The 24,650-nt window shown below is 47.9% G+C and overlaps 11 protein-coding genes across 11 annotated transcripts; 5 read left to right on the top strand and 6 right to left on the bottom strand.

The window, feature by feature from the left end:
- Positions 1-458: 458 nt before the first annotated feature.
- DFL_006218 (uncharacterized protein) lies at positions 459-1,564 on the bottom strand (the record flags this gene model as incomplete). The annotated part of the gene is made up of 4 exons (XM_067635601.1): positions 459-520; positions 581-797; positions 856-1,246; positions 1,299-1,564. 4 exons carry the CDS (start codon positions 1,562-1,564, stop codon positions 459-461), a joined length of 936 nt encoding a protein of 311 aa, XP_067490013.1.
- Positions 1,565-1,689: 125 nt separating this feature from the next.
- DFL_006217 (uncharacterized protein) lies at positions 1,690-4,496 on the bottom strand (the record flags this gene model as incomplete). The annotated part of the gene is made up of 5 exons (XM_067635600.1): positions 1,690-2,432; positions 2,568-2,963; positions 3,019-3,585; positions 3,727-3,993; positions 4,058-4,496. The coding sequence occupies 5 exons, from the start codon at positions 4,494-4,496 to the stop codon at positions 1,690-1,692; spliced, it is 2,412 nt and encodes an 803-aa protein (XP_067490012.1).
- Positions 4,497-5,208: 712 nt separating this feature from the next.
- On the top strand, positions 5,209-6,321 carry DFL_006216 (uncharacterized protein; the record flags this gene model as incomplete). Its single annotated transcript, XM_067635599.1, has 3 exons — positions 5,209-5,953; positions 6,017-6,163; positions 6,248-6,321. 3 exons carry the CDS (start codon positions 5,209-5,211, stop codon positions 6,319-6,321), a joined length of 966 nt encoding a protein of 321 aa, XP_067490011.1.
- A 53-nt stretch (positions 6,322-6,374) lies between these two features.
- On the bottom strand, positions 6,375-6,914 carry DFL_006215 (uncharacterized protein; the record flags this gene model as incomplete). Its single annotated transcript, XM_067635598.1, has 3 exons — positions 6,375-6,418; positions 6,600-6,762; positions 6,837-6,914. 3 exons carry the CDS (start codon positions 6,912-6,914, stop codon positions 6,375-6,377), a joined length of 285 nt encoding a protein of 94 aa, XP_067490010.1.
- Positions 6,915-7,268: 354 nt separating this feature from the next.
- Positions 7,269-10,744, top strand: DFL_006214 (uncharacterized protein; the record flags this gene model as incomplete). Its single annotated transcript, XM_067635597.1, has 10 exons — positions 7,269-7,283; positions 7,338-7,403; positions 7,483-7,659; positions 7,723-7,839; positions 7,913-8,560; positions 8,631-8,864; positions 8,923-9,261; positions 9,344-10,234; positions 10,302-10,551; positions 10,620-10,744. The coding sequence occupies 10 exons, from the start codon at positions 7,269-7,271 to the stop codon at positions 10,742-10,744; spliced, it is 2,862 nt and encodes a 953-aa protein (XP_067490009.1).
- Positions 10,745-11,395: 651 nt separating this feature from the next.
- DFL_006213 (uncharacterized protein) lies at positions 11,396-13,580 on the top strand (the record flags this gene model as incomplete). The annotated part of the gene is made up of 6 exons (XM_067635596.1): positions 11,396-12,206; positions 12,269-12,442; positions 12,505-12,630; positions 12,690-13,071; positions 13,127-13,428; positions 13,495-13,580. The coding sequence occupies 6 exons, from the start codon at positions 11,396-11,398 to the stop codon at positions 13,578-13,580; spliced, it is 1,881 nt and encodes a 626-aa protein (XP_067490008.1).
- Positions 13,581-14,125: 545 nt separating this feature from the next.
- On the bottom strand, positions 14,126-14,914 carry DFL_006212 (uncharacterized protein; the record flags this gene model as incomplete). The annotated part of the gene is made up of 2 exons (XM_067635595.1): positions 14,126-14,369; positions 14,469-14,914. The coding sequence occupies 2 exons, from the start codon at positions 14,912-14,914 to the stop codon at positions 14,126-14,128; spliced, it is 690 nt and encodes a 229-aa protein (XP_067490007.1).
- A 1,333-nt stretch (positions 14,915-16,247) lies between these two features.
- On the top strand, positions 16,248-19,506 carry DFL_006211 (uncharacterized protein; the record flags this gene model as incomplete). The annotated part of the gene is made up of 5 exons (XM_067635594.1): positions 16,248-16,652; positions 16,740-17,071; positions 17,143-17,260; positions 17,370-17,942; positions 18,052-19,506. The coding sequence occupies 5 exons, from the start codon at positions 16,248-16,250 to the stop codon at positions 19,504-19,506; spliced, it is 2,883 nt and encodes a 960-aa protein (XP_067490006.1).
- A 970-nt stretch (positions 19,507-20,476) lies between these two features.
- Positions 20,477-21,275, bottom strand: DFL_006210 (uncharacterized protein; the record flags this gene model as incomplete). Its single annotated transcript, XM_067635593.1, has 3 exons — positions 20,477-20,800; positions 20,862-21,065; positions 21,126-21,275. The coding sequence occupies 3 exons, from the start codon at positions 21,273-21,275 to the stop codon at positions 20,477-20,479; spliced, it is 678 nt and encodes a 225-aa protein (XP_067490005.1).
- Positions 21,276-21,858: 583 nt separating this feature from the next.
- On the top strand, positions 21,859-22,389 carry DFL_006209 (uncharacterized protein; the record flags this gene model as incomplete). Its single annotated transcript, XM_067635591.1, has 3 exons — positions 21,859-22,122; positions 22,189-22,286; positions 22,368-22,389. 3 exons carry the CDS (start codon positions 21,859-21,861, stop codon positions 22,387-22,389), a joined length of 384 nt encoding a protein of 127 aa, XP_067490004.1.
- A 309-nt stretch (positions 22,390-22,698) lies between these two features.
- Positions 22,699-24,346, bottom strand: DFL_006208 (uncharacterized protein; the record flags this gene model as incomplete). The annotated part of the gene is made up of 6 exons (XM_067635590.1): positions 22,699-23,147; positions 23,212-23,682; positions 23,742-23,982; positions 24,058-24,146; positions 24,215-24,235; positions 24,310-24,346. The coding sequence occupies 6 exons, from the start codon at positions 24,344-24,346 to the stop codon at positions 22,699-22,701; spliced, it is 1,308 nt and encodes a 435-aa protein (XP_067490003.1).
- Positions 24,347-24,650: the final 304 nt, after the last annotated feature.

Here is a 24,650-nt window from a genome sequence, read left to right as displayed (position 1 = left end):
CATAAGCAAGAAGTAAGTAAGTGGGTACTTAAGTATATACGCACATCTACGGCTCTGCATACGGACTAGTAGATTTCACATCATGGCACAAATTAAATTAGGTAATACTTGTTAACCGTAAACATTAGTTGATCTCGTGAGCACTTCTGGGTATCTAGAAGGGATGGTCAAAATAAAAATCTACGCGGATGATACCGCCACCGCAAGGGTTTCGTGTTACGACACCGAAGAAAAAAGAGTAGAATAAGTATAAAAGTGGGACGGGCAAAAAGAAAGGTGATATCATCCCTAGAATGACAGTATTGCAAGGAAAGTGGCTAAGTCGGAGAAATAATACTCGCAGCTGACCCTGGATATGGTAACACAACTTGACAAGCAACAATTCAGATCCGTAACGTGACAATGATACGCTTTCTCTCGCGATTAAAAAAGGACAAGGCCCAAACCAATGGTGGTGACTATACAAAGTCTGCTGTGTACGAAAATCCACGAAACTCCTCTTGCATTGCTTGGGTGAGGACTGTTCAAGACAGGTTAGCTCTCTGATTACACCATGCTATTTCATCCGAAACAGACTTACCTGACTGCACTGGAGTAAGGACTGGAGTAACGCTAGTGAATTCTTGGTCGAAATTGGAGGTGTCGGTTGGAGAGCTGATCTGGGGTAAAAATGGCGACGGCACCCGTTTATTATATATATCATCCCAGTTGACGTTCCTGAAAAAGGCGTGAGACATGATCTCCTGGGCGTCAGTAGGACCGGATCCTAGACGCAGTTCCGGCTCGCGTGTAAGTAGCTATGGCAATAGTTAGCAAACTCAGGCCAGGTCAGCCATCTTATGATCTAGAACTCGCCTTCTGTAAAATAGAAACGGAATCCCTCGGCATATGTATGGGATAGAGGGGTTCATCCGACAGGATGGCATCGTATATTTCGTCCTCGTCCTCGCCCCTAAAAGGAGACTGCTGAAGAAGCATCTGATATATCAAGACACCAAACGCCCACCAATCTACTGCTCGACCGTATCGTTTATCCAACAATATTTCAGGTGCCATGAACTCTGGTGTTCCACAGAAGGTACTGGTCGTGGAGCCGTACCACATTTCTTCCTTGCAGAGACCGTAGTCACCAATTTTGATATGACCGTCCAATGTAAGCAAAATATTGTCAAGTTTTAAGTCACGATAAATGACGCCGTTCTCATGGAAATATTTCAAAGCCAAGCAAACTTCCGCTGCATAAAATCTATTTGGGGATAATTAGCCACGGTGGGAGCCTAAGATCTCAGGTTACTTACTGTGCTCGTTTCGTCCCAAATTGGCCTCGTTGAATATGCAACATCAAATCGCCCCCACTTATGTATTCCATGACAAAGTATACACGGGTTTCCGTTTGAAAGCAAGCATGTAGGTTTAGGAGGAATGGGTGGCGCTCTTTGTTGGCAATTAGGAATACGCGTTTCTCAGATCGGATGCTCTCGACTTCGTCATTTTCGATGATAAATTCCTTTTTCAGCACTTTGATAGCGTAGAGTTGCTTAGTAGCCTTTGTTTCAGCTAGCATGACTTTCCCGAAATTACCCTTTCCAAGAACCGCGAGAAAGTTGAAATGATCTAGACCTATCTTACGAGCTGACTCGGATCTCGTCGACTTCGTTGCCTGGACTGGGGGTGGTTGAACAGTTGATGCTACTGGGTAACCTGGCTGTTTATTTTGCGTGGCGCTTCCCATTGGGGGGTATTGTTGCGCGGATGTTTGAATTGGGGTTGAGGGATTAGCTTGCGGGGGAGGGGGTGGAGGAGGGGGGGGATATATCCAACAGACATCCGCTGCTGATCAAGAGGATTCACTGTAGCCTGCGGCGGTTGATAGAGCGGGGTTGGATTCGACATAATCGATGGGTTATACGGGGCCTGGCTTGTGGGGCGATAGCCTGGTTCCTGTCGTCCTGTGGGGTTGGGCCGTCCGCTAAGAGCAGCAACGGCCGCGGCCGCGGCTAGGGAGCTAGACGGCGGCCTAGTCTGGGGCGGGGGCGGGGGCGGGGGCGGGGGAATCGGGCTATACGGCCCGTAAGCCTTAGCGGCAGCGTTGTAAGCACCTTTCCCGTCGTGGCTCGAGGCGTCATATGGAATCGGTTGGCTCGAAACTGACGATGTTGGAGATTGCCCAGCCTGTGTCTGTATTGGTGTAATTCGGTTTTCCGGAGGTAGCGAATCGACGAGCGTCTCGCTGCCAACAGACGCAGGCCGGGGGGGCGCGAGCGGAACTTGACTGCTTCGTAGAGTTCTGTCTGCCATATGTCCCGAGCCCGACACGCCATTACGCTTTGTTTTCCCGATCTCACTCAGGATGCGATTGGCAACCTCCATCGACATCCCGCAAAAATCAGGCACTAGGTGGGCGCATTGTGCGTGACAAGTGAGTTGGCATTCTACATCGCGTTGGTCAGCTTCTGGAGGACAATATTGGATGAACAGTACAAAATCCGAAATCGTCTGGAGATAAATTTTGGGTATGAATGATGCTCTCGAGCAAGCACCATGTGCAATCGAGATCGTTTGCTTACCTGTACATTTCCTGGCATTCTTTTTCCCCACAGGGAGCATGTAACCGCAATGGCAGCACCAATTGGCACCGAAATTGGTCGTGGGTTCGAATCTATGCGGGATTCGGTGATTCAACTTTTCTTCCTCCGGATCCGTTTCGGCATTCGATTTGGAGATGCATTTGGTCACAACCTTCGGGTAGCATTTCTTGTGGCAAGTGTATTTGCAATCTTCGCATTGATAGCCGACGCTATATTTGAGGAAGTCGCCGCAAAGAGCACATCTCATAATATTGTAAAATTGTTGCTGGACAAATTTATGCCCATAGGTTTCATGGACTTCCTCTTTTTGCTTCCTGACAGCTCCCTTTCGGTTCAGTCCTACGTCGAAGGGTCGCTTATTTTTGTTATATTTAACTATGAAGCATTAGCGAAAAATCCATGATATTATTTGCGGCCAGTGGGTCTTCACCGAAGCTGAGCTGGAGCTGAATCTGTCCAACAGGTTCAAGAACAAACCATGCGTCGATAAAGACCGGCTTCGGTTCCTCGGGATCGTGGGGTATATTTCCAGGTATAGCGGTATGTGGTGCCCCTGGCGATGTCGCAGATTGCAGTGTACTTGGTGGAGCTGAATAGTTCCCGCGGCTTGAAGCTTCCATATTATCGGCACTAACCCAGCCGGTAGCTGAAATGTCCTGCTCAATACGTTTCCGTCTGAGTTCTTCAACGATGTCGGAGAGGCGAATCCACATCATGCCAATTGGAAGATGGTGATCGCCAGATCTATCATAAACGGTTATTTCGATCTCGTTTGCCTTATCAACATCGATTTCGTTCGACTCATCCACCCAGCGTTCGTTTCTTGACGGCTTCGTTTTGGCCCGGATCACGTCTTCGACTTTAACAGTAACAAAGGTTTCTGGGGCTCTGCCAAAACGCGATGTAGCAGCATGGTCAACATCCTTGACGGCCAAAATCTTGATGTGTAGCCTCCCGGTCAAGGGGCGGCGGATATTCGGTGCGTTAATGCTGTCGTCTGATAGAATTTCATCCGGTGAGTTTTGTACGTTGTGCAAAACATACTATGCCTGTGGGGAAGAAGAAGAAGAAGGGAAAGAAGAAGCCAATCTAGGAATTTGGGACATGGACAAAGGGGGGAAAGTGGAAGGGCACTTACCGTCTCCTTGGGCATCACCTTCCACGTCAACATGGAGGTCTTCGTATCGCTTAAGGGCTTGTTTTAGGAGATGTATTTTCTGATTGCTTTCGACCCGCTTTGAATCTGCATCAGCTCGGCTACGGCGGTCTCCTTCCATCTGGTATAGCTTGGCCATTTTCTCTATGCCTTCTTTGTACTGTTTTTCCACGCTCAGCTTGAACTCCAATTGGGATAACATCAGTGTGATGCGCGGGCCGAGATGAGGCGAGTCATATTTGATAAGGTCTTGCAAAGGTTGGTTTGGTTCGTTAGCATTTTGGATGTGGCAATTGCAACTGATTGCACTCACCGAGTTTCGAGTAGGTCGGTCGACTTTTATGGATGCCCGGACCGGGTTGTTGTGCAAAGGGAGGCCTCGGGCCACCTCCAGGTGCTGCACTATACACCAAGTCGGGCTCGCGAGAAGAATCCCTTTGATTTTTGGGCGGTGGCGTTGGAGGGCTCTCAGAGTAGGCATTATTTGAGTTGAGGGACATATTATCTATTCCAGAAGATACATTTTGCATCCGTTTATTCTGCAAATCCCGGATGACGCCCTCGAGATAATTGATATTCGATTGTGACTCCCGGATGCTGGAGTCAAGACGTTGCTGTACGCTAGCATTGTCGGTAGACTGTCGCATAGAGCGCGCAGCAGTTATCAGCATTCTCTCTTTCTCGATTTTTTTGTGGACGGATGAGATAACATCGTCGCCGGCAGTGCCGGGCCCGGGTGTTGGCGCTTGCATTATCGACGGAGGCGGTTTATCGAGGCTCGTCTCGCGGATGGAGAGAGAGTTGGCACAAGGAAAAGGCGATGGTGGGTTCCAAAGATTATTACTAGAGCGAGCTGATACCTAGGAGCGTTTGATACTTGTTGTATTGAAGGTTCGGGAGGGTTCACGGCAAATCTCTGGTCAGCCGCAAGCAGGCCACGCGAGAGATGACGGCACCGAGCCGGCCGGTACGAGCTTTTGGTTGTGCTCCAGTATTTGGGATGAAGCTGTACGGATTCCGGATACCCGCAGAAGAGAACGTCGGTGATTTTGCGGCAGAGGGAGAGGGGTGGGGGTGGAGTGAAAGGGAGGGGGTTAGATAAGTACTTAAGTACCGAGGGAGGTAGGGGAAGGAAGCTCAAGGCGGGGCAGCCACCAGGTGCATGCATGGACAGAAGGCACACGGCAAGCTCTGCCAAGAAACCAAACCTCTCGCCCTCGTCGCTTGAACCGTCGAAAATTCTTTATCAACTTCAGCTTCAATTTCAATTTCAATCGCAACCTCGACACGCGATGTCGGGAGATATGTATGGCCTAAGGAATCGATTGGCCTTCATCTAGTCAGTCGCTTAACTCTGATATATACGGCTGCGATCATTGCACTGCATTGCATTGATACCGATCTTAACATCGATAGCTTCATCATCCAACTCCCCCAACATCGAATAGCACACACCCTCTCACAATGTCTACCCCGGCAGGAGTTAAAGGCTTCGCCAAATCCTTGGTCTCTCATATGCATACGTCTTTACCAAGGTTGCGAAAACAGCAATTTTCAACAACCGCATTATTGTTAAAATCGGGTGCCAACCCCACCACCACAGCCACCACTAGGGAATCCCTCCAGCCTTACTACCAGCAAGAACAAATTTCCGCTTTGCTCGATGTCGAAGATGATATCTCCCGGACGGCTCCTCGTCGGTGGAAGCCCCGACGGCGAGATTCATTTAACCTACCGTATTTCACCGATCTATCAAGAGTCGATCCGTTCCTCGATAGCACCCCCTCAGGAGTTCCGAAGTCAGGACGCTGGCCCAGTCAGCCCGTTCCGAAGATGGACGATACTCAATTCCAACAAGGAGAAGAAGAAGACGAAAACAAAATTAAAAATCTTTCCCGCTTAACCGGTCTCCCGATATTGTACCTCCAATCATTAAAAATACGCGAACTTGTCTCCCACCGGGTTACGAACCAAACAAGGCTCGGAAAGATCGCCAAGCAGTATGTTTTGACGATAGCCGGCGACGGGAATGGCATGATAGGGATCGGGGAAGCTAGTTCTACCACAGGAGAACTTGCTAGCCGCTTGTCTCAATACCAAGCCATCAAAAATCTACGTCCGATTGTAAGATATGAGGATCGTACGATATATGGAAACGTCAAAGTCAAGATGGGGGCTGTGGAGGTGCTCTTGATGTCAAGGCCACCAGGTGAGAATGGCGAGATTACCTAAAATCTGTCGGGAAATATATTGATGCCTAGCTAAATGACAGGATTCGGAGTTCGATGTTCTCAGTATATTTTTGAAATTTGTCGTTGCGCTGGTATATCTGACCTTGCCGCACGAGTGGAAAGATCACGAAACCCTATGAATGTAATCAAAGCTACGATCCAAGCACTGACATCTCAGAAGACGCCTGGTAAGCCAACCATAGACTCATACCTAGTTCCCTCGACAGTTCTAGCGGCTGGGAGAATCCTGCTAACCGTTCTTGTTTTCAAAGATGCTATTGCTAGGGGCCGGGGGAAAAAGATCGTAGACGTTCGAAAGGCATACTATGGTCGCAGTATCTATTAGGATCTGTGGATGTCTGGGATTTATCCGCAGCCGAGTCGTGCTTGTAGCCTTGCTCAACCTTGCCTCGATGTTAGAGGCGGTGACCCTGTGTGGTTTGCTGTAAATATTGAATCATTTTGTTAATAGGTTTCTTGGGTACATGTATACTTTATATATCGAAAGCCTTCTGACGGGGTTAAGAATGCGCATTATTTGTCAAGCACTGGTATTGAAGGCAGTGATGCGAAAGTGAAATCGCATGGTATAGGTGAGCAGTAAAGCTCAAACAGGTACCTTACCTTCTCTGGAATCTTCATAATGGAGCTCCTGCTGTAGGATAATGCTATAGACCGACGCTTTCATTAAAGTGCTAACGAGGCCGGTCTTTCGTTCCAGAAGCCTGAGAGAGTCGATCGTTTGGGATGTCGGCTGGTTGGCCAGTGTACCGATTGTGGTCGAGAGCTGTGCATGTGCCTAGGCCTTAGTCCATCTATCCATCTAATCATATCAAGGGAGGAGCCAAGACCAAATATTACCTGGTTTAAGTTTTGCAGGAGAGTCCGGTACTCATCAAGAATTTCCCTTTCGAGATGGGAAAGCTGATTTAATCGCATGGTGACGTTAGATGTGATGTGGATATTAGATATTAGTACTGTATAGTCTGCGGTCTGAAGCGTTGTGCGGCAGGTTTCGGTGGCGCCTCTTGGCCCTTTAGGTTTCCCTCTTGCTGCATACCATCTTCCCCTGCAGATATAAGCACGTCCCATGTTCCGCGCGACTTCCAATACAACGAGATATCTTCTTAACATACTAATTAACCCCTGGCATCAAGGAGATATAGTTGCAAAGCAAGTTATCAGGCTGTAAACAAATCTTACAACAGATAATAATAATAGTAATAAAAAAAAAAAAGAGGCTCTCCCCGAATCGATACTGAATGAAAGACCAATAGCGCAGTGTCGAGCAAAATGGCCTCGAAGATCGTGAGTCGGGAACCAAGTCTCTAACTTTTGCTTCATCAGCTAATTATACATTAGTGGAAAACATTCACTTTTTTCGACGCCTCGACGACGAAGCTTCCCATCGACGATTTCTTAGGACAGGTATCACGGCATCCTTCCCATGCCACCAAGGCCTTGCTGTCAAGCTTGCGACTGACGCTGAGGGTGCGGACATCCTTAGGACCAAATCACCTGTCTCTGCTCAGGAATGCGATGTATCTTTCTTGGGCTTTCAAACGGCAACATGGTTACGCTGTCACCTAAGTATCATAAAAGTATGATTTGGAAGGCACACGAATCCCGCCCTATAACCCATGCAAAGTACCTCGAATCCCGTCAAATTCTTGTTACTATTTCGGTATGTGCATACGATGTGGTAATCTCACGAGATACGAGCCGCGAGCTTACCAGCGGGGAACAGGAAGACCTTCGAGATCCGCCCGAGATGAAGGTTTGGATCCTTAAGAATTCAGACAAGAGGGAATTCTCTTTTCAACTTCTGTCGACGCTACGGATCAATGTGCAGTCTATTTTCCCAGTAAGCACCCTGCCTCATATGATTGATGACATGTACTCTATAAACATTACTAATGAAGCCATGCCGATTCAAGATGACATGTTTTTCCGTAACCGATGATCTATCGGATGTTGCTGCGGCTTTTGCAAACGGGGTGATAGTTTTGGTCCGCGGGGACCTGGTCCATGATAGGGGAACTAAGCAGAGGATAATTTTTGAATCCGACGAACCGATTACCGGTATTCAATTCGCAAATGAAAACGGCACATACGCCTTATATGTCACAACAACCGAGCGGGTCATGACGATTAAGACTTCAATAAGAGGCCACATACCCGCTCCGAGGGTGTTAGAGACATCTGGGTGCGCTTTAGGCTGCCTAAGCATGGACATGATTTCCGGCTCTGTCCTTGTCGCAAGAAATGATGCTCTTTACTACTACGGCCCAGACGGGCGTGGGCCATGCTATGCTTATGAGGGTTCCAAAAGCTTCGTCGGGTCCTTCGGAGAGTATGTAGTCTTGCTGCTACCACCGCAAGCGTCGCCAACCGGGCTTACTGGCGCAGCCGCAAATTCGCGTCATTCCGTTCCCGCAAAACGGGATAGTATTTTCGAGGTTAATACATTGGTGGTTTTAGATACGGATCTTCAGTTTATTGCTCACATCGAGGCCTTCACAGGCGGTGTAAGAGGGATCGTTTATGAATGGGGGGCTATACACATTCTTACTTCGGATTACAAGGTATTTTGCGAAGGAAACCATCCGAATTTCGTATCATAACTGGCTAATATGTTCCCTTGTTGTGCGATAGATGATTAAGCTCAAGGAGAGAGCGCTTTCTGATCGGTTGCATCTACTGTATCAACGCGACTTGTACCCTACGGCTCTCAAACTCGGACAGAAGTCAAAGATAACGAACGCTGAAATAAACCAGATAAACTGCCGATATGCAGATTTCCTTTTTTCTAAAGGCGATTATGACAATGCTATGTACCAATACATACAAGCAATTGAAGGGACACAACCTTCTCAAGTCATACGGAAAGTAAGTTGGCAGTCAGCGTATAGGCTCGTTTTAGATCCTCACATCTCTCGTAATTTAGTTTCTCGACATCCAACGAATTCCGAACCTTATTCAATACCTCGAAGAGCTGCACCGCCATGCAGAATACGTTACAACAGAACACACTACCCTCCTTTTAAACTGCTATGCGAAACTAAAGGATGTCGATAAGCTTGAAAATTTCATCAGGTCAGATAAAGGCCAGCGATTCGATCTAAACACTGTGATTTCTTTATGCCGTCAGGCTGGATATTTCGGACAGGCTGCATTCCTAGCCCGACAGAATTCTGAGCATGATATAGTCATGGATATTTTCATGGAGGATATGCGGAAGTTCCAGGATGGGATCAACTTCCTCATGACTTTGGAACCGGATATTGTAAGTTTCTCCGTATCCACTCTTGCTGAGCACTAGCTTCTATCGGTTATATCTGACATGGTTTCTAATTTGGTCCGAAAAGATGCACCGGAATCTTCTGAAGTGGGGGCGTGTCTTGCTAGACGAATTGCCTTTCGAGACAACTTCCCTGTTCATCGAATTCTATACGGGAAACTATGTTCCACGGGAAGAGGCACCCCCGGAGGAAGTACCTGCTCCCCAATCTAGCGCCGGTGGGCTTCAAGGCTACGCAGCGTTTTTACAACTTCCATATCTCGTCAATCCTCTGTCGGTTGCCGCTTCTCCCAACCTGGAACCAGAAGGTCGGCAGGCGCAGAAGTCTGTTTCGTACAAAGTGCCTGTGCCACAGACAGCATTTTCTCTGTTCGTTGACCACCCGTTTGAGTTCGTAAGGTTTTTAGAAGCTCTACTCTCAACCGTAAATACAGAAGACGCTCTCCCGGAAGTTCGCTCGACACTGTTTGAGGTATATCTACACCATGCCAGCCAGGACCTGTCTGAGACCGGTAGTATGTGGAGCACGAAGGCGAGGTCAATGTTAAAGAGCGCCGAGACGGTTTTAAGTGCATCTGATGTTCTCCTGTTGTCCCATTTGTGCAATTTCCAAGACGGAACAACGCTCGTTCGTGAAGATCAAGAGCTCTTCTTCGATATTTTCAGGTCCCATACGTCGTCACATGATACCGCTGGCGTCATGACGGCTTTGAAGAAATACGGTCATAGAGAACCACAGCTTTATCCGGCGGCATTGGCGTATCTTGCTTCCAGCCCGAAAATACTTGAGACTGCAGGGGATGAATTGCTGAAGATTCTGGAGACGATAGAGAAAGAAGGGTTAATGGCCCCTTTACAGGTCGTCCAGGTTCTTAGTAAAAACGGTGTCGCAACGGTGAGGATGATTCGAAGGTACCTTAGCGGCATGATTGAGAGAGAGCGCCTAGAAATCCAGCAGGTAAGAGACCGATCGATGCTTCTTGATAATATTTAAGTCACGAACGCATATTAACTCAGCGGTGTAGGATCAAGGCTACATCGACGGATACCGACGCGATACAACAATGCGAAAGCAGGAGATTGCGGACCTGGAAGATAAACCTGCGATTTTCCAGCCTACCCGTTGTACTTTTTGTGGAGCGGCCCTGGAGCTTCCTATTGTGCACTTTCTATGCAAACATTCCTTTCACCAACGGTGTTTAAATACGTCCATTGAGCCCCCGGAATGTCCAACTTGCACGGCAGGGAATGCCGCAATTAGGGCGATACGGCAAGGTAAGCTACATGTACATACATGTACCTCCCAGTGTTTTCCCGTAGGACGATACTAACCGTCACCACAGCCCAGGAAGACGCGACTGACCAATTTGGGATTTTGAAAACGGCGTTGGAAGTGACGGAACGGGACCGTTTTGCCACTATCACCGACTTTTTTGGGAGAGGTGTCATGAAGGACCGGCCTATTTAAATATTTCCCTTCTTGTTGGAGAAAAAAAACAAAGACTTAACTTACTGCGTGTACTTTTTAATAAGTTTGAGCGAGATTGTGAGAGGCTTGATACCTATATGTGAGCTATATACTTCATGTAATTTGTGCGGCTGGGGTCCCATTGCGTTACATTCGGCAGGATATTATACTGACATCGGTTGTGTGGCTGAGCCGGGCTCCCTTCCATCGATCTTTCCCTGGCTCTGCTAACGAACAACCCACAACTGGCTGACACTAGAAGAGTTGCCATCGCATTGCTGGTTGCTTATAAACCTCATTTAATACCACGGATCCTGCCAACTATAACTTCAGTTTGGTTTTTTTTGCCGGCAAAGTAGAAGCTGTATTATTTCTCCCGTATCTTTAAACCTCATTTACGTTCGATGGTCGAGTCCATTTGACCTATGCCTCTTCGAACCCCCGAAGCTGGTGGTCATTCCAAGCCAGCAGCCCTCTGTCTACTTGAGAAGTAGGTGCTTAGCTTGGTGATCCCTGCGACGACGCCTTGCAGCGCGGACCTGTTACCAATAACATTACATAGTACTTCGCTGTACTGTAGTCTGATCGAAGCTTCTTCAAGAACACCAACGTGCTTCCACCGACGGCACACGGCTGCCCCAGTTCCTCACAATGACCCAATTATTCGGATCCAATTCTCCTCAACCTGCCGAGAAGAGGGCGACTGTACCTGGACAGAGCCCCAAATCCACACCTTCTAACTTCTCCACGTCGCATTTCCCCCAGAGGATAAAGAATTTCTTCCGGATCACAAACAGCGGGCATAACTCACCCAACCATGAGGCACAACAGTCAACGAGCCTTCACCCGTTTCGCCAAACGCGTCTCTTCCGTGGCCGTAGCCCCTCTTCAGCTAGTACCGGGGCAGCACTAGAACCGGTAGATATATCTCCAACGGCGCATGCAAACCCTTATTTTGCCCATCAAGGGCCCCCGGCAATTAGACACCATCACGAAAGCAGCCGACCTCCTTCCCCACCGGAAACACCCAAAGGCAATATTCCAGGCTCTAGTGCAGATGCTAATGCAAAGAAGGAAGAACTTGCACGCAAACTTCGAAGGGTGGCTTCTGCCCCAAATGCCCAGGGCCTGTTCAGCGGAATACCTGGGTCGCCGAGCAGACCAACAACTACGGAGTCTAAGAACGGACTATTAACACCAGGGCTTCCGCAAGGTTCGCCTCCCATTGTTGACTCCGAAGGGAAGTCTCAAGACAATTACAGTCTGCCAGTCGCACCATTCAAGGATGAGCAACGGTCGAACAATGCCTTTCGAAGAACGTACAGCTCAAACTCAATCAAGGTTAGGAATGTTGAAGTTGGTCCCCAGAGCTTTGATAAAATAAAACTCCTGGGGAAGGGCGACGTGGGAAAAGTGTATCTGGTTCGAGAGAAAAAGTCAGGGAGACTATATGCGATGAAAGGCATGTGCTTGCTGCATTGATTAATTGTTTGGAGTGGCCCGCTAACTTGAACGACTGTTTAGTGCTGAGCAAAAAGGAAATGATCAAGCGAAATAAGATAAAAAGAGCACTGGCGGAGCAGGAAATACTCGCAACCAGCAATCATCCGTTCATCGTAACTTTATACCATTCTTTCCAGTCCGATGAGCATCTTTATCTCTGTATGGAGTATTGTAGCGGAGGAGAATTCTTCAGAGGTAAATCGAACTGCAGTCGGAAGTATGGGAAGAAACTAGGACACCACTGACATACAAAATAGCTCTGCAGACAAGACCGGGGAAATGTATACCAGAGGACGATGCGAGATTTTATGCCGGGGAGGTCACGGCTGCACTTGAATATCTACATTTAATGGGCTTTATCTACCGAGACCTAAAGCCAGAAAGTGGGTTTGGCGGTGTTTAATTTAATACAGAGGTCGGTCATGCTGATACCTAGACATAGATATCTTGTTACATCAGTCCGGCCACATCATGCTTTCGGATTTCGACCTCTCAAAGCAATCTGACCCTGGCGGTGCCCCAACTATGATAATATCGCGTGTCGGCACATCGTCCCATTCGATGCCGACGATAGATACAAAATCATGTATTGCTGATTTTCGTACAAATTCCTTTGTTGGCACGGAAGAATACATCGCGCCCGAGGTCATCAAGGGCTGCGGCCATACTAGCGCTGTTGACTGGTGGACTTTGGGGATTTTGATATATGAAATGCTCTACGGGACGACTCCTTTCAAGGGTAAGAACAGGAACGCAACGTTTGCTAATATACTACGGGAAGAAGTCGGGTTTCCCGAGTCCCCTGGTTCTCCGCAAATATCCGGGTAAGAACAGAATCATCTCGTATCATCGGAAGCTTATGCTAAAAAAAATCCCAAGGACCTGTAAATCTCTCATAAAGAAACTTCTAGTCAAAGACGAAGTCAAAAGATTGGGGTCACGAGCAGGAGCCTCTGACGTAAAGGCTCATCCTTTTTTTCGGTCGACTCAGTGGGCGTTGCTCAGACATATGAGGCCACCCATGATCCCGACCGTCGGTAAAGGGGCCGACGCCGTGAACTTTCGTTTGGTCAAGGAGAGCGAGAGTGTTGATATCAGTGCTTCTCGTGGCACGGGCACAGGCCAGGAAGCAGCGACACCTGGTGAAAAGGGGACCGACCCATTTGAAGACTTTAACTCAGGTAGTATAAGCGTTTTCGCTGATTCGGATACGAGAAAATTGTTTGGCTGACTCTGTACGGAAATAGTCACGCTACATCACGACGGCGACCATGATCATCATCACCATGTAGACACGGGCTTTGAGAAGTATAAAGGTGGGGCTAATACATGATAGTATGCAGGCAAGCTGTTTGGGGGGTGGCTGATGTTCATATATGAAGGTCTCGGAAGCATATATCCTTCTAAACTGTCTCGTTTATTTATATTGCATTCTTCGTTCCTTTGCTATTCGTTCTGGATACTGAATGCAGGTCCCCGGAGCTACTCAGCATCATTCCGAACAGCCCTTTTGGTAACTACCGTTGGCACGCCCAGAGAAGGCTTTCTGGAATTTTCCAGCAGTTATTCGGGGTCGCAGCTAATGCATTAGTTGTCCGTTGAGCGCAGGGGTTGTGGAGTTTTTTTCTTTCTTTTTTTTTTTAAGCACGATTGTAATTACTGTTAGCTCTGTAGAAACATTTCTGAGGTTCATACTGCTGGCTGCAATCAGACAAGAGTCGAGGTACAGAGCATGGGACCGGGAGAGAGCGTTGGATCGTTTTTTGTAGCTGTATCATTGGTCATATTGATATTGGTATGTACATGTAAGTACACAGCACTTAAGTAATTAAATAAGTACCTAATTGTATTATGGGAAAGCATAGAAAGGTCTCGAGATTAGGAAACAATGGAGACCTGAATTGTTGGAAATTCAAGGACAGTTGCATTCACTAGGGCCTTTGAGAGAGTGTCTTTAGCAGCCAGCAAGAGCAGGGTTATGGTTTGTGAGTGAGGTTCGATGGACCATAGATGATAGACAAGCTCCAGCGGAAGAGGGGTCTTGGCATCGGGGAAAGGCGTTGTTGGGAGAGAAGGAAGAACCTGGTTCTCAAAAGCATCATTGACCGTTAAGCTTTCGTCCCTGGCAGGGGTCACGGCACGGTTAGTAGAGTTAAGTAGACGGTAGGTGAGTAAGATAAAGGGACGGTAGGTGAGTAAGATAAAGGGTGAAACGACCTACAGTTCGACGGTGGCTACGGTGGAACCGTTGACGACCCATTCGACGGTCCAGATGATGCGATTGCTATGAGAGTTGAAGATGGTGTGATTTTGACTGGCCCTGGAGGATTGCAAGGGTGCAGGAAAGATGACAAGGCCTCGAGCCTTACAGATATCCTTGATTCGGTGATCAGGAGGGGGTTGAGACCGGGAGGGTCCGTGGGAATCGGCCGCACGATCCAAGGATCTTTGGATGGAGTTGAGGAAATCAAAGTCAGCAGCTACCTGGCTCGGACGATGGAGATCCGATTTGGATTTGAAGGCACCCGGTCGCTGTTGGCCTTCACAGGAAGTCCACAACTTGTGTCTTTTGGAGCATACGAGCGAGCATGTTCTTGCAGTACAGACAGGGCATGTGTACTTGGACTCTGCTTCGACGCAGACGGAGCAGAGAGAGGTGGTATCCATGATGTCCATGAGATATCCATTTAGTACCGTGTATGCATGTCCAAAAAAAAAAAAAGTTAAGATGGGACGAGGGTGAGGAAAGAGTTTGAGGCTGGTGGGGACAACCAATCAGAACGTGTATTAGCACCCAGGGTTGTGTACTCTTTACATAGCACTTGATACGCGAAGAAGAGACGGACCTGCAGGAACCACACCCCACCGCACGGGGGGGAAATAGAAATCAAAAAAGGGGCGTGTATGTGAATATATACAGTAACTGCATGTACTGTCTACGTTCTTGTGGTATTTTTTGTAGATATTTCCGATATATATGTATGTACCTATACCCAGTGTATACTAGCCACTGAAGTACTTGCATACGATATATTATGCATGGGTCGATGCGATAAGCGGCCGGCCGCTAATAGGGGTGCTAGCTAGCGTATGCAACTGGGGATATATCCCGCCTTCCCCTTTTCCTCCCTTCCCCCCTGTCTTCCGTCTGTTTTTTTTTTTGTTTTTGTTTTTGTTTTTGTTTTTTATCGTCAAAAAACGATAAATACTAAAAAAAAACTATTGTACATGTTAGTTGAGCAAGTAGGTGTAAGGCTACATATCACCACAGCACGATATCTGTAGGCACAGTACATGTTGGAAGTAAATAAGTACTTATTTAACCTGCGATATCATTGTAGGGTGGTACTTACACAGTAAGTAGTGGTGCAGTTAGGAGAGGTAATTAGGCCCGATATAGGTCAGTCTGATAATAATATACCCCCCTCCATCTCTCCTTCCCCCCATCTGCCCCTATTCTTCTCCCTCCTTCTCATACCAACTGATCGTCCATAACTCAGTCCCTGGTACTGTATACTGTGTAGGTATCTGGTACCAGTTAAGGTACTAAAGGTACCCAAGGGGCATCCCATCCTAATTCATCTCCATCTCCATCTCCATCCTTTCTCTCCCTTTTCCTCCCCTTTCTTTCCCTTCCAGTCAGTCGACTATTTACGTCCTGATCTCTTTCGCCGCCGCCGCAGCAGCAGCAGCCTCCTCCTTCTTTTCTGTCCATCCTTATCTTTATACTTGATTCTTTTCTTTTCTTTCTTTTTCTTTCTTCTCTTTCTTTTCGCTCCTTTGTTCTTTAGTCAATTCCTTTCCCGCTATCGTCAGTTATTCCCAGCAGTCGATTTATATATACATATATACTTATCTCTTAAACAAAGATAACTAAATCGGAATCAGAATTTTGATTTACAAAAATCAATACAAAAAAAAAAAAAAAAAAAAAAAAAAGAAGACCACGAAAACAAAGGAGGGGGGGTTAAACGGAGGAAAATCAAAGACGACCACAAAAATGTCTTCCCTCCACAGAAGACCGTCGACCATCTCTCGCCCACGTTCTGGGAACCCCGCCAATACACCTAATACCGACCGACCACCTACGCGTGAAGCAGGCGACAATCCTCTGCCAATACCTAGTCGAACTTCCTCTTTGCACAGTCGTATCACCCAACCCATACCTGCTACCTTGAACATCAAAGTCAGCCAGAGGACACCCAAGACTCTTACTCATGCATACCTGGTCTGTGGAGTTGGCCGTGAACCTTCTCAATGGGTTCGGGCACCACCTCCAACTCAAGGGAAAATCACCCATATGAAGGGGGCTGTCAGTCAGTTTTGGCTTCCTGAAATCTTAGGTAGCAGCCCTCGGGTTGAGCAAGAAAACGATGTCGCCAAAGCATTACACGCAGCAATGAGGGTATAAACTTTTTTTTCTCTCTCTCTTTCTACCTAGCCCTGGTTAAAGATTTCCGTAAAGGACTAACCTGGTAAACCCAATCAACAGGCTTGTTTCCCACAAGATGTCGAAATCTGCACCGGAAGGACACAACCTCACTGCGTCCACCATACCTTTGTCCTCCAGCAAGATTCATCACAAACTCTATACGGAATTGCATTACGTGTGTGGTCCCGAGCAGATGAGAAGCGAGCAGAAACCATTCGAGAGATGAGGAAGCGTGTAGAAGGCGGTGATTTCTTCGACGCTCCCGATGAGACCTATTGGATACCATATGCTTTGAGTTTCCTATCCAGATACCCTCTCTTTGACTTGCTGGGCGATTATCTGAGAGGAATGTGGATCCACTGGAACAAGGCAACAAATTTATTCCACGCAGAGTAAGCACTTGCCCTTGTAGTTTGGTGTATATTTCGTCCCCGAATCCACTAATACCGAGTCATAACCGCAGGGAGGTCTCGCGGATTCTCTCGTTTCCGGCACCGCGTCTCAATGACCTAGTCAGAATTGACATGAAAGATTACGCTCTTTGCTATCAGTTCCCATCTTCGCCCACAGGATTCCAAAATGTACGTTCTTTATCCGTGATTATTCCCACATTTCGCCCCCCAATTCTCTTTCTAATACACGTCCAGAACGTATCTCCAAGTATCTAACCTTTTGCCTCCCATTTTGCAGTTTTCCATGTGGCCGCTTTTCAGCTGCCTTTCGATTCCGAATATAGTTGGAGTCATCGAAGCTGCTCTCTCCCCAACGAGGCGAATAATTTTTGTTAGCCACTATCCTGCAATCCTCACGGTTGCAGCCGAGACCATCAGACATTGCGTTCGCGTTTACGAGTGGAGTGGATTATATGTTCCTCTTGTCCACGCCCGTCATGCGAAGGACCTTGTTCAGGAGCCTGGCCCGTATATTTTAGGTTTCACAGCCGAGTGTCGTAGTCTCTTTTCGGCCCCGAATGACGCTTTGGTGGTGGATTTGGACAGAAATTTCGTTTTGACAAGCAGCCCGCCGTCGGTGTGGACACCCGGTCAGAGGACAAAGATGATTTCGAGGTTAACTCAAGCTCTGAACGGGGACGTCAGTCCAACAGGTGTTCCCACACATCTTCGGTCGGCATATGCCGGCGGAAAGCTCGTTCCTGCTGGCCAGATTATCGTCATGAGGGGAGAGGTCGAAAGTATACAAGATCCGGATTGGTGGCGCCAGGATGCTGTCATGACCGTATTCGACCATGTTTGCGAGAAACTAGTGAGTCCACTCCCCCCTGATACCTCCCTTTTTTGATTCTATTATATTTTGCTATTTTGATATATAGCCTTTGATGGACTCTGTTTTAATATAATCGGATTTGCTGTAGACACGCAATACTGGCATGAAAGCGATCTTCGGGGGCGCCGTCAAAAAGCCGCTCATGACAAAGGTCTCCGTCCGCCATCTGAATGAAATCATCCGCGAACGAAACCAGTTCTCCCGGGATGCCCTCGAGGCCTGGCAGGATTTTATTAATTTGAAAAATCGTATGGACACGGAATTGACCAAGGTTACAAAACGAAATAATTTCTTGGTGGAAGAATTGGATAGTTGGAAGGCTCAGTTCGAGAAGTTCCAAGCATTTGCAGCTCAGCTCACGAAGGAAACCAACGATCTTAAAGCCAAGATTGAGACACATAAACGTGAAAACCGTCGCCTTTCATCTTTGATAGACCAGCAGAAAGACGAGACCAATCGACTCACGCTCCGGCTCTCTGGAACCGAAAAGCAACGGGACGAGGCTCTAGAAGCGTTGGTACTCCAGCAGGCGGTTGCAGAGGAGTTGGAAAAAGAGAGAAAGAAAAACGGCAAAGAACTTGCCGCCCTCCATCATACTAATGCAAATCTTTTGCGTCAGCGTGATCAGGCACAAAGGGTTGTTCTACAACTTCGAAGCCTGATTGATGGGCAGACTACGCATTTGGAGCATATTGTTCGTTCTTTCGGGGACAATCTTGAACTCGCAGACGTTACCGAAGGCGAAGAAGAGGTGGAGCAAGCTATCGGAACCCCTACCACTCCAGTGCCAGTGTCAAATGAAACTCAGGCACCGTTGATTCCTTCCCGAGCGCAATCACGAGCAAGCAGTTTTAGTTCTACCACACAACAAGGGGAGGATGTTTCTCCCGAAATGGAACGAAGATTCTTCAATAGCCCTCGGGGATCTCGGAGGTACTCGGAAATGAGTCTCAATGATGTTGCAGACCGCCACATCAAAGAAAAGACCGATGCAATTGCAGACATTATCCGCAGTATTTCTGAACAGTGCGCTGCGGCAGTCGAAGGTTTGCAGCTCGCTCATCGTGCAGCGCAGGAAGAACAAACTCTGGCAATAAACACTGTACGACAGAGCGTGTCTGAAGAGGAGCTCATGGAGGAAACGGAACTTGTTCACGGCGTTGGTAGCCACCTCCATCCCAACGATTCCTTATCTTCTGTTCCCTCAACACCCGATCTCACCTACCGATCCTCCACATCCCTTTCTATGGCGTCGACTACCGGACAAGATCGCTTCTCATTAGGAAATTCCGCGGAAGTAGACGTTCCAACTAAGATAGTCGAGGCCGACGACCTGGATGAAATAGAAGAAATCGAGAAACACGACATTGCGAATGAGGGGTTAGGTATTGAACCTCAAGAGGGTGTCGATTTCATGAACCTGAAGAAACGAAAATCCGCGAGGGACATTGGGATATTTGGTGTTGAGTCAATACCAAAAACCACGGACGGCATAGTTAACCGGGCTGAGGCGAGAGTTTCTGCCTTTGGCGCAAATAATTAAGCGGCCAAGATATAAGTTATATACTGAATTTTCTAAATACCCTGGATTTTTTTTGGCTGGTTTTTTTTTTCCCTCTGGCTTCAACCGCATTCTATATCACGCGGAGGCACATTTCCTAGTTTCCTTGCAATTTAGCCACTCCGCCATTTGTTGTATTCCTTTCTCTATGAATAAATTATTTAATTCTTACTTCTCGTCTGTCACGCAAAGCAGTGTTCAGCGGACTTCCTTGTGGATGACCGAATTTTTAACACCAGTTTGTACCATCTTGATCAGATATATTACAAGTTTTTGCCCGTCGCAGTTCAATTGATCAAAAGTTCCTCTGCCTCTTTTTTTGAAAGAAGAAAAAGAAAAAGAAAATTCAACATCTCATGGGTGTGGACGAGAGATGACTTGATGACATTTAGTTCTGAGCGACGCCAAACCGTGCGATAAATGGCCCAAATTTTCTTTGGTACTCTGCGAGTTACCGAATTGCGATATCCGCAATTGCACAAGTCGACCCTCCCCAACTGTTTCGGTTCACAGGTCACAAGGCAAGCTATCTCGGGACTGTTTCTATGCTCTATGTATGGCATACAGGAGTTCTGCAGAATTGGCATAGATTGAATTGAATCTTGGGTTGGAGAGTCCATGCCCCCGCAATCTTGCGTTTCTCTCAAGCGAATTCACCGTAATGTAATGGGTGGACAAAGGAGACCTATAAATACATTAAATTATCTTGAAGCACGCGAGTCCTTTCCGTTCCAGAATTCAATATTTCTCCCCTTCTACGTCAGAACGAATCCAGCGGGGAGGGCGAAAAGGTACGTTGATGATCAGGATAGGGCCAGCTGGCCTCGCAGCCGCAATACCCTAGCCGAGCGATCATCGGATAGAGAACACCTTGGCCAAGCTGATGGGGGTAGAGACGCCATCAATACCCCTCTCCATGTAGCTTTGAATGATACACCGAAAAAGTGGAGCTTTAGAGGATCTTGCAGGTTTTTTGTTTTTTCGGCCGCCCAGCTGCAGGCGTCCGCGAACTCCCCGGGGTGGGGAGATCTTTCCCAACAGCAGTGTTGACTGCTAGTTCGAATAGCTCTAGTACTCCTTGCATGGTTTTGCTGCTACATTCCATATATAGTGCTCCCATACCACGAGCTGTCTCCATTGCTTGTTCCGTTGGTACTGGGGCCAGCCCCTGCGTACGGAGTAAATCTATTGCATTGGTATCTTGACGAAGGTCGGATTTGAGCCCCGCAAGGATCAAGGGTACTGTCGGACAAAAATGCATAACTTCGGGATACCACTGCCAGGCAGAAGGGTCAGAAAGGGAAGAAAAGATAAGATATGACCACGAACATGCTTACTTTTTCCATAACGTTGTCGAAACTTGTCGGACAGTCCACGGCAAAGCAGACAAATAATACATCTGTTTCTGGGTACGATAGCGGGCGTAATCGGTCGTAGTCTTCTTGACCAGCAGTATCCCAAAGGGCTAGTTCAATCGGTTTGCCCGTGGGTTTATGTGTTGTATGAGCAATGTAGTTTTCAAATACTGTTGGGACGTATTTCTAATTGGGACGAGTTTTCAGTATTTGGTTCGAACCACTTTGTTCGCCGGGCAATCGTACCTCAGGGAAATATCCTTGCGAGAAGCTAATGAGAAGGCATGTTTTCCCGCATCCTCCGTCACCAACAACCACAAGTTTCTTCGAGAGAACAGCCGGAAGGCCGGACTGTGACCCATCAGAACGGCCGGGGCCAGTCTGGTGTCGTGACATCCCGATATTTATTTTCCACCAGAAGGGTCGCAGGAAGCAGTGTTATCTCCGGTCAAGCTTCCCGAGTTAATAAAGCGTGTGGGTTCTGAAGGTGATTGCCAATGGATGGCATTCTACAGGGCTAGCCCGGTCTGAATGGTCGAAGGGCGGCAGTGGCGGATCGTAGGGGCACAATGGGTGTGGATAGGCGCAAGTCGGTTCTTATAGAGTGTTCCTGCAAGTGTTACTGCCGATGTTGGAACCAAAGATTAGATGCTTGATGCCGATTGTGTAGGTTATGGTGGTTTCTGGTGATGGCGACGATGGTAACGGCGACGGTGGCGGTGGTGGTGGTGATGAGGATGATATGATAGTGATGATGATGACGATGACGATGGCGGCGGCGGCGAAGGTGTGGTGTTGTTGGAGGGAAGAAGAGGCGGCGGCTGGTATTTGATTACGGGTGCTGGGGTGTTGTTGTTGGCGGGACAACAACCCCAAACTTCTTCCGGACATGCTCCATCGACCATCAACGAACCTCTTACTTGCTTGAGTACTTAACTATCACGATCGCGACCACAACGACGGCTACAAACGCTCGACCATGGCCAAGGACGACTACGCCACTGCCGGCGGCCCTTTGCGTCTCAAGGGTTCCGGCGGTGTCGTAAAACATAAATCCAAAAAGAAGACCAGGCCATCGAAACAGTCCAAACCCGAGGACACCACCCAACCAGACCTCAAGGAATCCCTTGAAAACGACAACCAAGAAGGGCCTAGCACATCTACAATCCACCAGGGGAAAACCTACCAAAGGAAGCACAAGACCGAAGCCGAGAGGAAGTTTGAAGAGGCACGTAAGAAAAAGGTAATGCTGTTACCGCCTTGAGGAAATCTTATCAGTCGCAGCATGCTGAACCACATCCTCCTATAGCTCGACCAGCTCCTGTTGAAAGATGCCGCGAAATCACACAAGGAACGAGTTGAAGAGTTTAACAAGTACCTGTCGAATCTCAGTGAGCATCATGACATGTAAGAACACCTCCTCTCTTCCCCCCTTCCTTTCTCCATCCCTTCTTCCGCCAATCTGAATGCTGACTCGTCGGAACATAGGCCGAGAATCGGACCGGGCTAATGCGCCTGGACGTCCCTCTTTCGCAACCAAGCGCTCTATACCCCCCACAAACCTAGATGTGTCCAAAATTCTAGTTTTGTTTACATTCAGACATGGAGACCAATCCGACTCTAAAGCCCCATGCTACAACGGCCCATGACGAAGCGGCAAGAAGTACCATGTTTTATATTATTTGAAACGGAAACACCAAAACGTTCGTAGGGATGACCCGCTCGAGGCGCTTATGCGAGACGCTGTGGTGCCAACTATGCCGTGTACATACAGTTGTGAGTCAATGCTTAAGTATGTAGGTAGTTTTTAATATCAAACTCAGTCTTGCTCCACGCTACAGAACGCCCGGTAGCATTCGAGTCCAGTGCCTTCAACCTGGATATACAGCCCAGCACCCACAAATACTACAGTTCCGGGACGGATCGAGATGACCTCCTTGCCAACACCCCCACCTCCCCTAACCTCGCCAGTTCCGGCTGTGAAGATGATGATGCTTGGTCCAAGGATGCCTTGGAATTCTACCGAGCCGTTTTCCAGAGTTGTTCGTATCACAGAGAATTCTTCAATGGGAGGGTCGTATAAAAGAGATTCCGATTTCGTATTCGGGTCTAGTATTCCAAAAGGATAGGGAGTCGGGGTCATGACCTGGGCGGAAACTGGGGCCGATCGATAGGTGAGCATGCTAATCAAAGTCTTGACATCCTTAAACTTCGGGGTAAATCCAGCGCGAACAACATTGTCAGACGCCGCCATGCACTCGATTATGTCTACGCGCTCTCGTTAGGTCTCTAAACTCTCCGTGAAAGAAGCGGGTAATGCATTGGAACAGACCGCCAGAAAGATACGCGTGTGGCTCGTTAGCTTGGAGGAACATCGCCTGGCCGGGAGATAGTGATACGAAATTCAGGAAGAATGTTGAGAAGAGGCCCACGTCAGACGGAAATTGATTGTTGAGCTCGATAATGAGATCGGAGAACGAGCCTCCATCTGAAAGTCGAGTACCTCCGGCAAACTTCTCCGGCTGGTCTTTTGCAGCTTTCACCAGGGACTCCGCACTCGAAGCGATCGCGGCGGAGTCTGACATCATTAGTTCTGCATATAAATCTCGAAGTCCTCGCTTTCTATCTGACTCGTTCTCAGAAACTAGTGAGCTCTTGAAGGAATCAATGGCTGCCGACCCAAGGAGATCCCTCAGTGCTGGAACGGTTGAAAGAAAATGATCAATTTCGGACAAAGGTCGGAAGCCACAAAGCCCCGTGAATGAGGTGATTGCAATGGCCATCTCGGGTTTGTGATTATCATCTGGTTGCCGGATTTAGCTCAATATTTGTTCGAACCGGAGGCTCAGTAGTCCAACATACCAGGATAATTCTTCGGGTCGTCCGCGTGTAGCTGCTCGGCCAACCTTTTGTCCGGGTGTGCCTGGATGCTCAAGGCCTTGCCAACACTGAGAACTTTGAAGAGGAATGGAAGAGTCCCTGTTCCAAATTTGCCAACGACAGCTGGGCCGAGTAAGGACTCATTGCCGGATACGAGATCTCGTAGGCTTCTGCCGGAGGCTATATCGGTTGATGGCAAAGTCGGATGTGTCCCCATCCAAAGCTAAATGTCGAGGAGGTTCACGGTAATGTCAGCAAGATGCCGGTCAGTTTAGATTTGAGATGCATAGCGCCTTACTTCTGCGTATGGTTTATCTTCGTTGATTGTAACATCGGCCGATGACGCCGCCGCAAATTGAGCAGCACGAGAGGTCGACCCGCGTTTGCCTAGACGAAAGAAGAGGCATGTGTGAATGGTGGGGTAGCGGGGTTCGCAATTGGAATTTAGAGCATACCCCAGTCATAGTTGTTCACTCCTATGAAATCGAAGTATTGTTAGCAGCAGGACAAAAAGCATATGGGGTGGAAAGTGAGAACCGAAGATGCGTACCACAGCGAAGCTCGTATAAGGGGACAGGGAGCACCATTTTCGAATTTCCAGTTGTAAGTTATGTACTTATATAAGTAGTAATGTAAGGTAGGACCAAGAGCCAGGTAAGTTGATTAGGAGGTAAGTGGGAGTAAAGTGAGCTAAGTAGGTAGTAAATGGGCGGGACCTCATTCGTCAAATGCAATCACACGTCCGCATCCAAAAGTCCACCAGCGCGCACCCCGCGCGGCGTCGCTGCCACCGGGACGTTTGCTGTGTTGCATTTTCCGCTCAAAAGTATATTTAGTACTTGAATAAGTACTCAAGTAAACCGAATTGAGGACCAAACATCACCGGAAACA

Source organism: Arthrobotrys flagrans (genome assembly GCF_004000055.1).
Source record: "Arthrobotrys flagrans strain CBS H-5679 chromosome Unknown unitig_9, whole genome shotgun sequence".
In the NCBI taxonomy this organism is placed as follows: domain Eukaryota; kingdom Fungi; phylum Ascomycota; class Orbiliomycetes; order Orbiliales; family Orbiliaceae; genus Arthrobotrys; species Arthrobotrys flagrans.
This window is presented reverse-complemented; position numbering and strand designations above follow the sequence as displayed.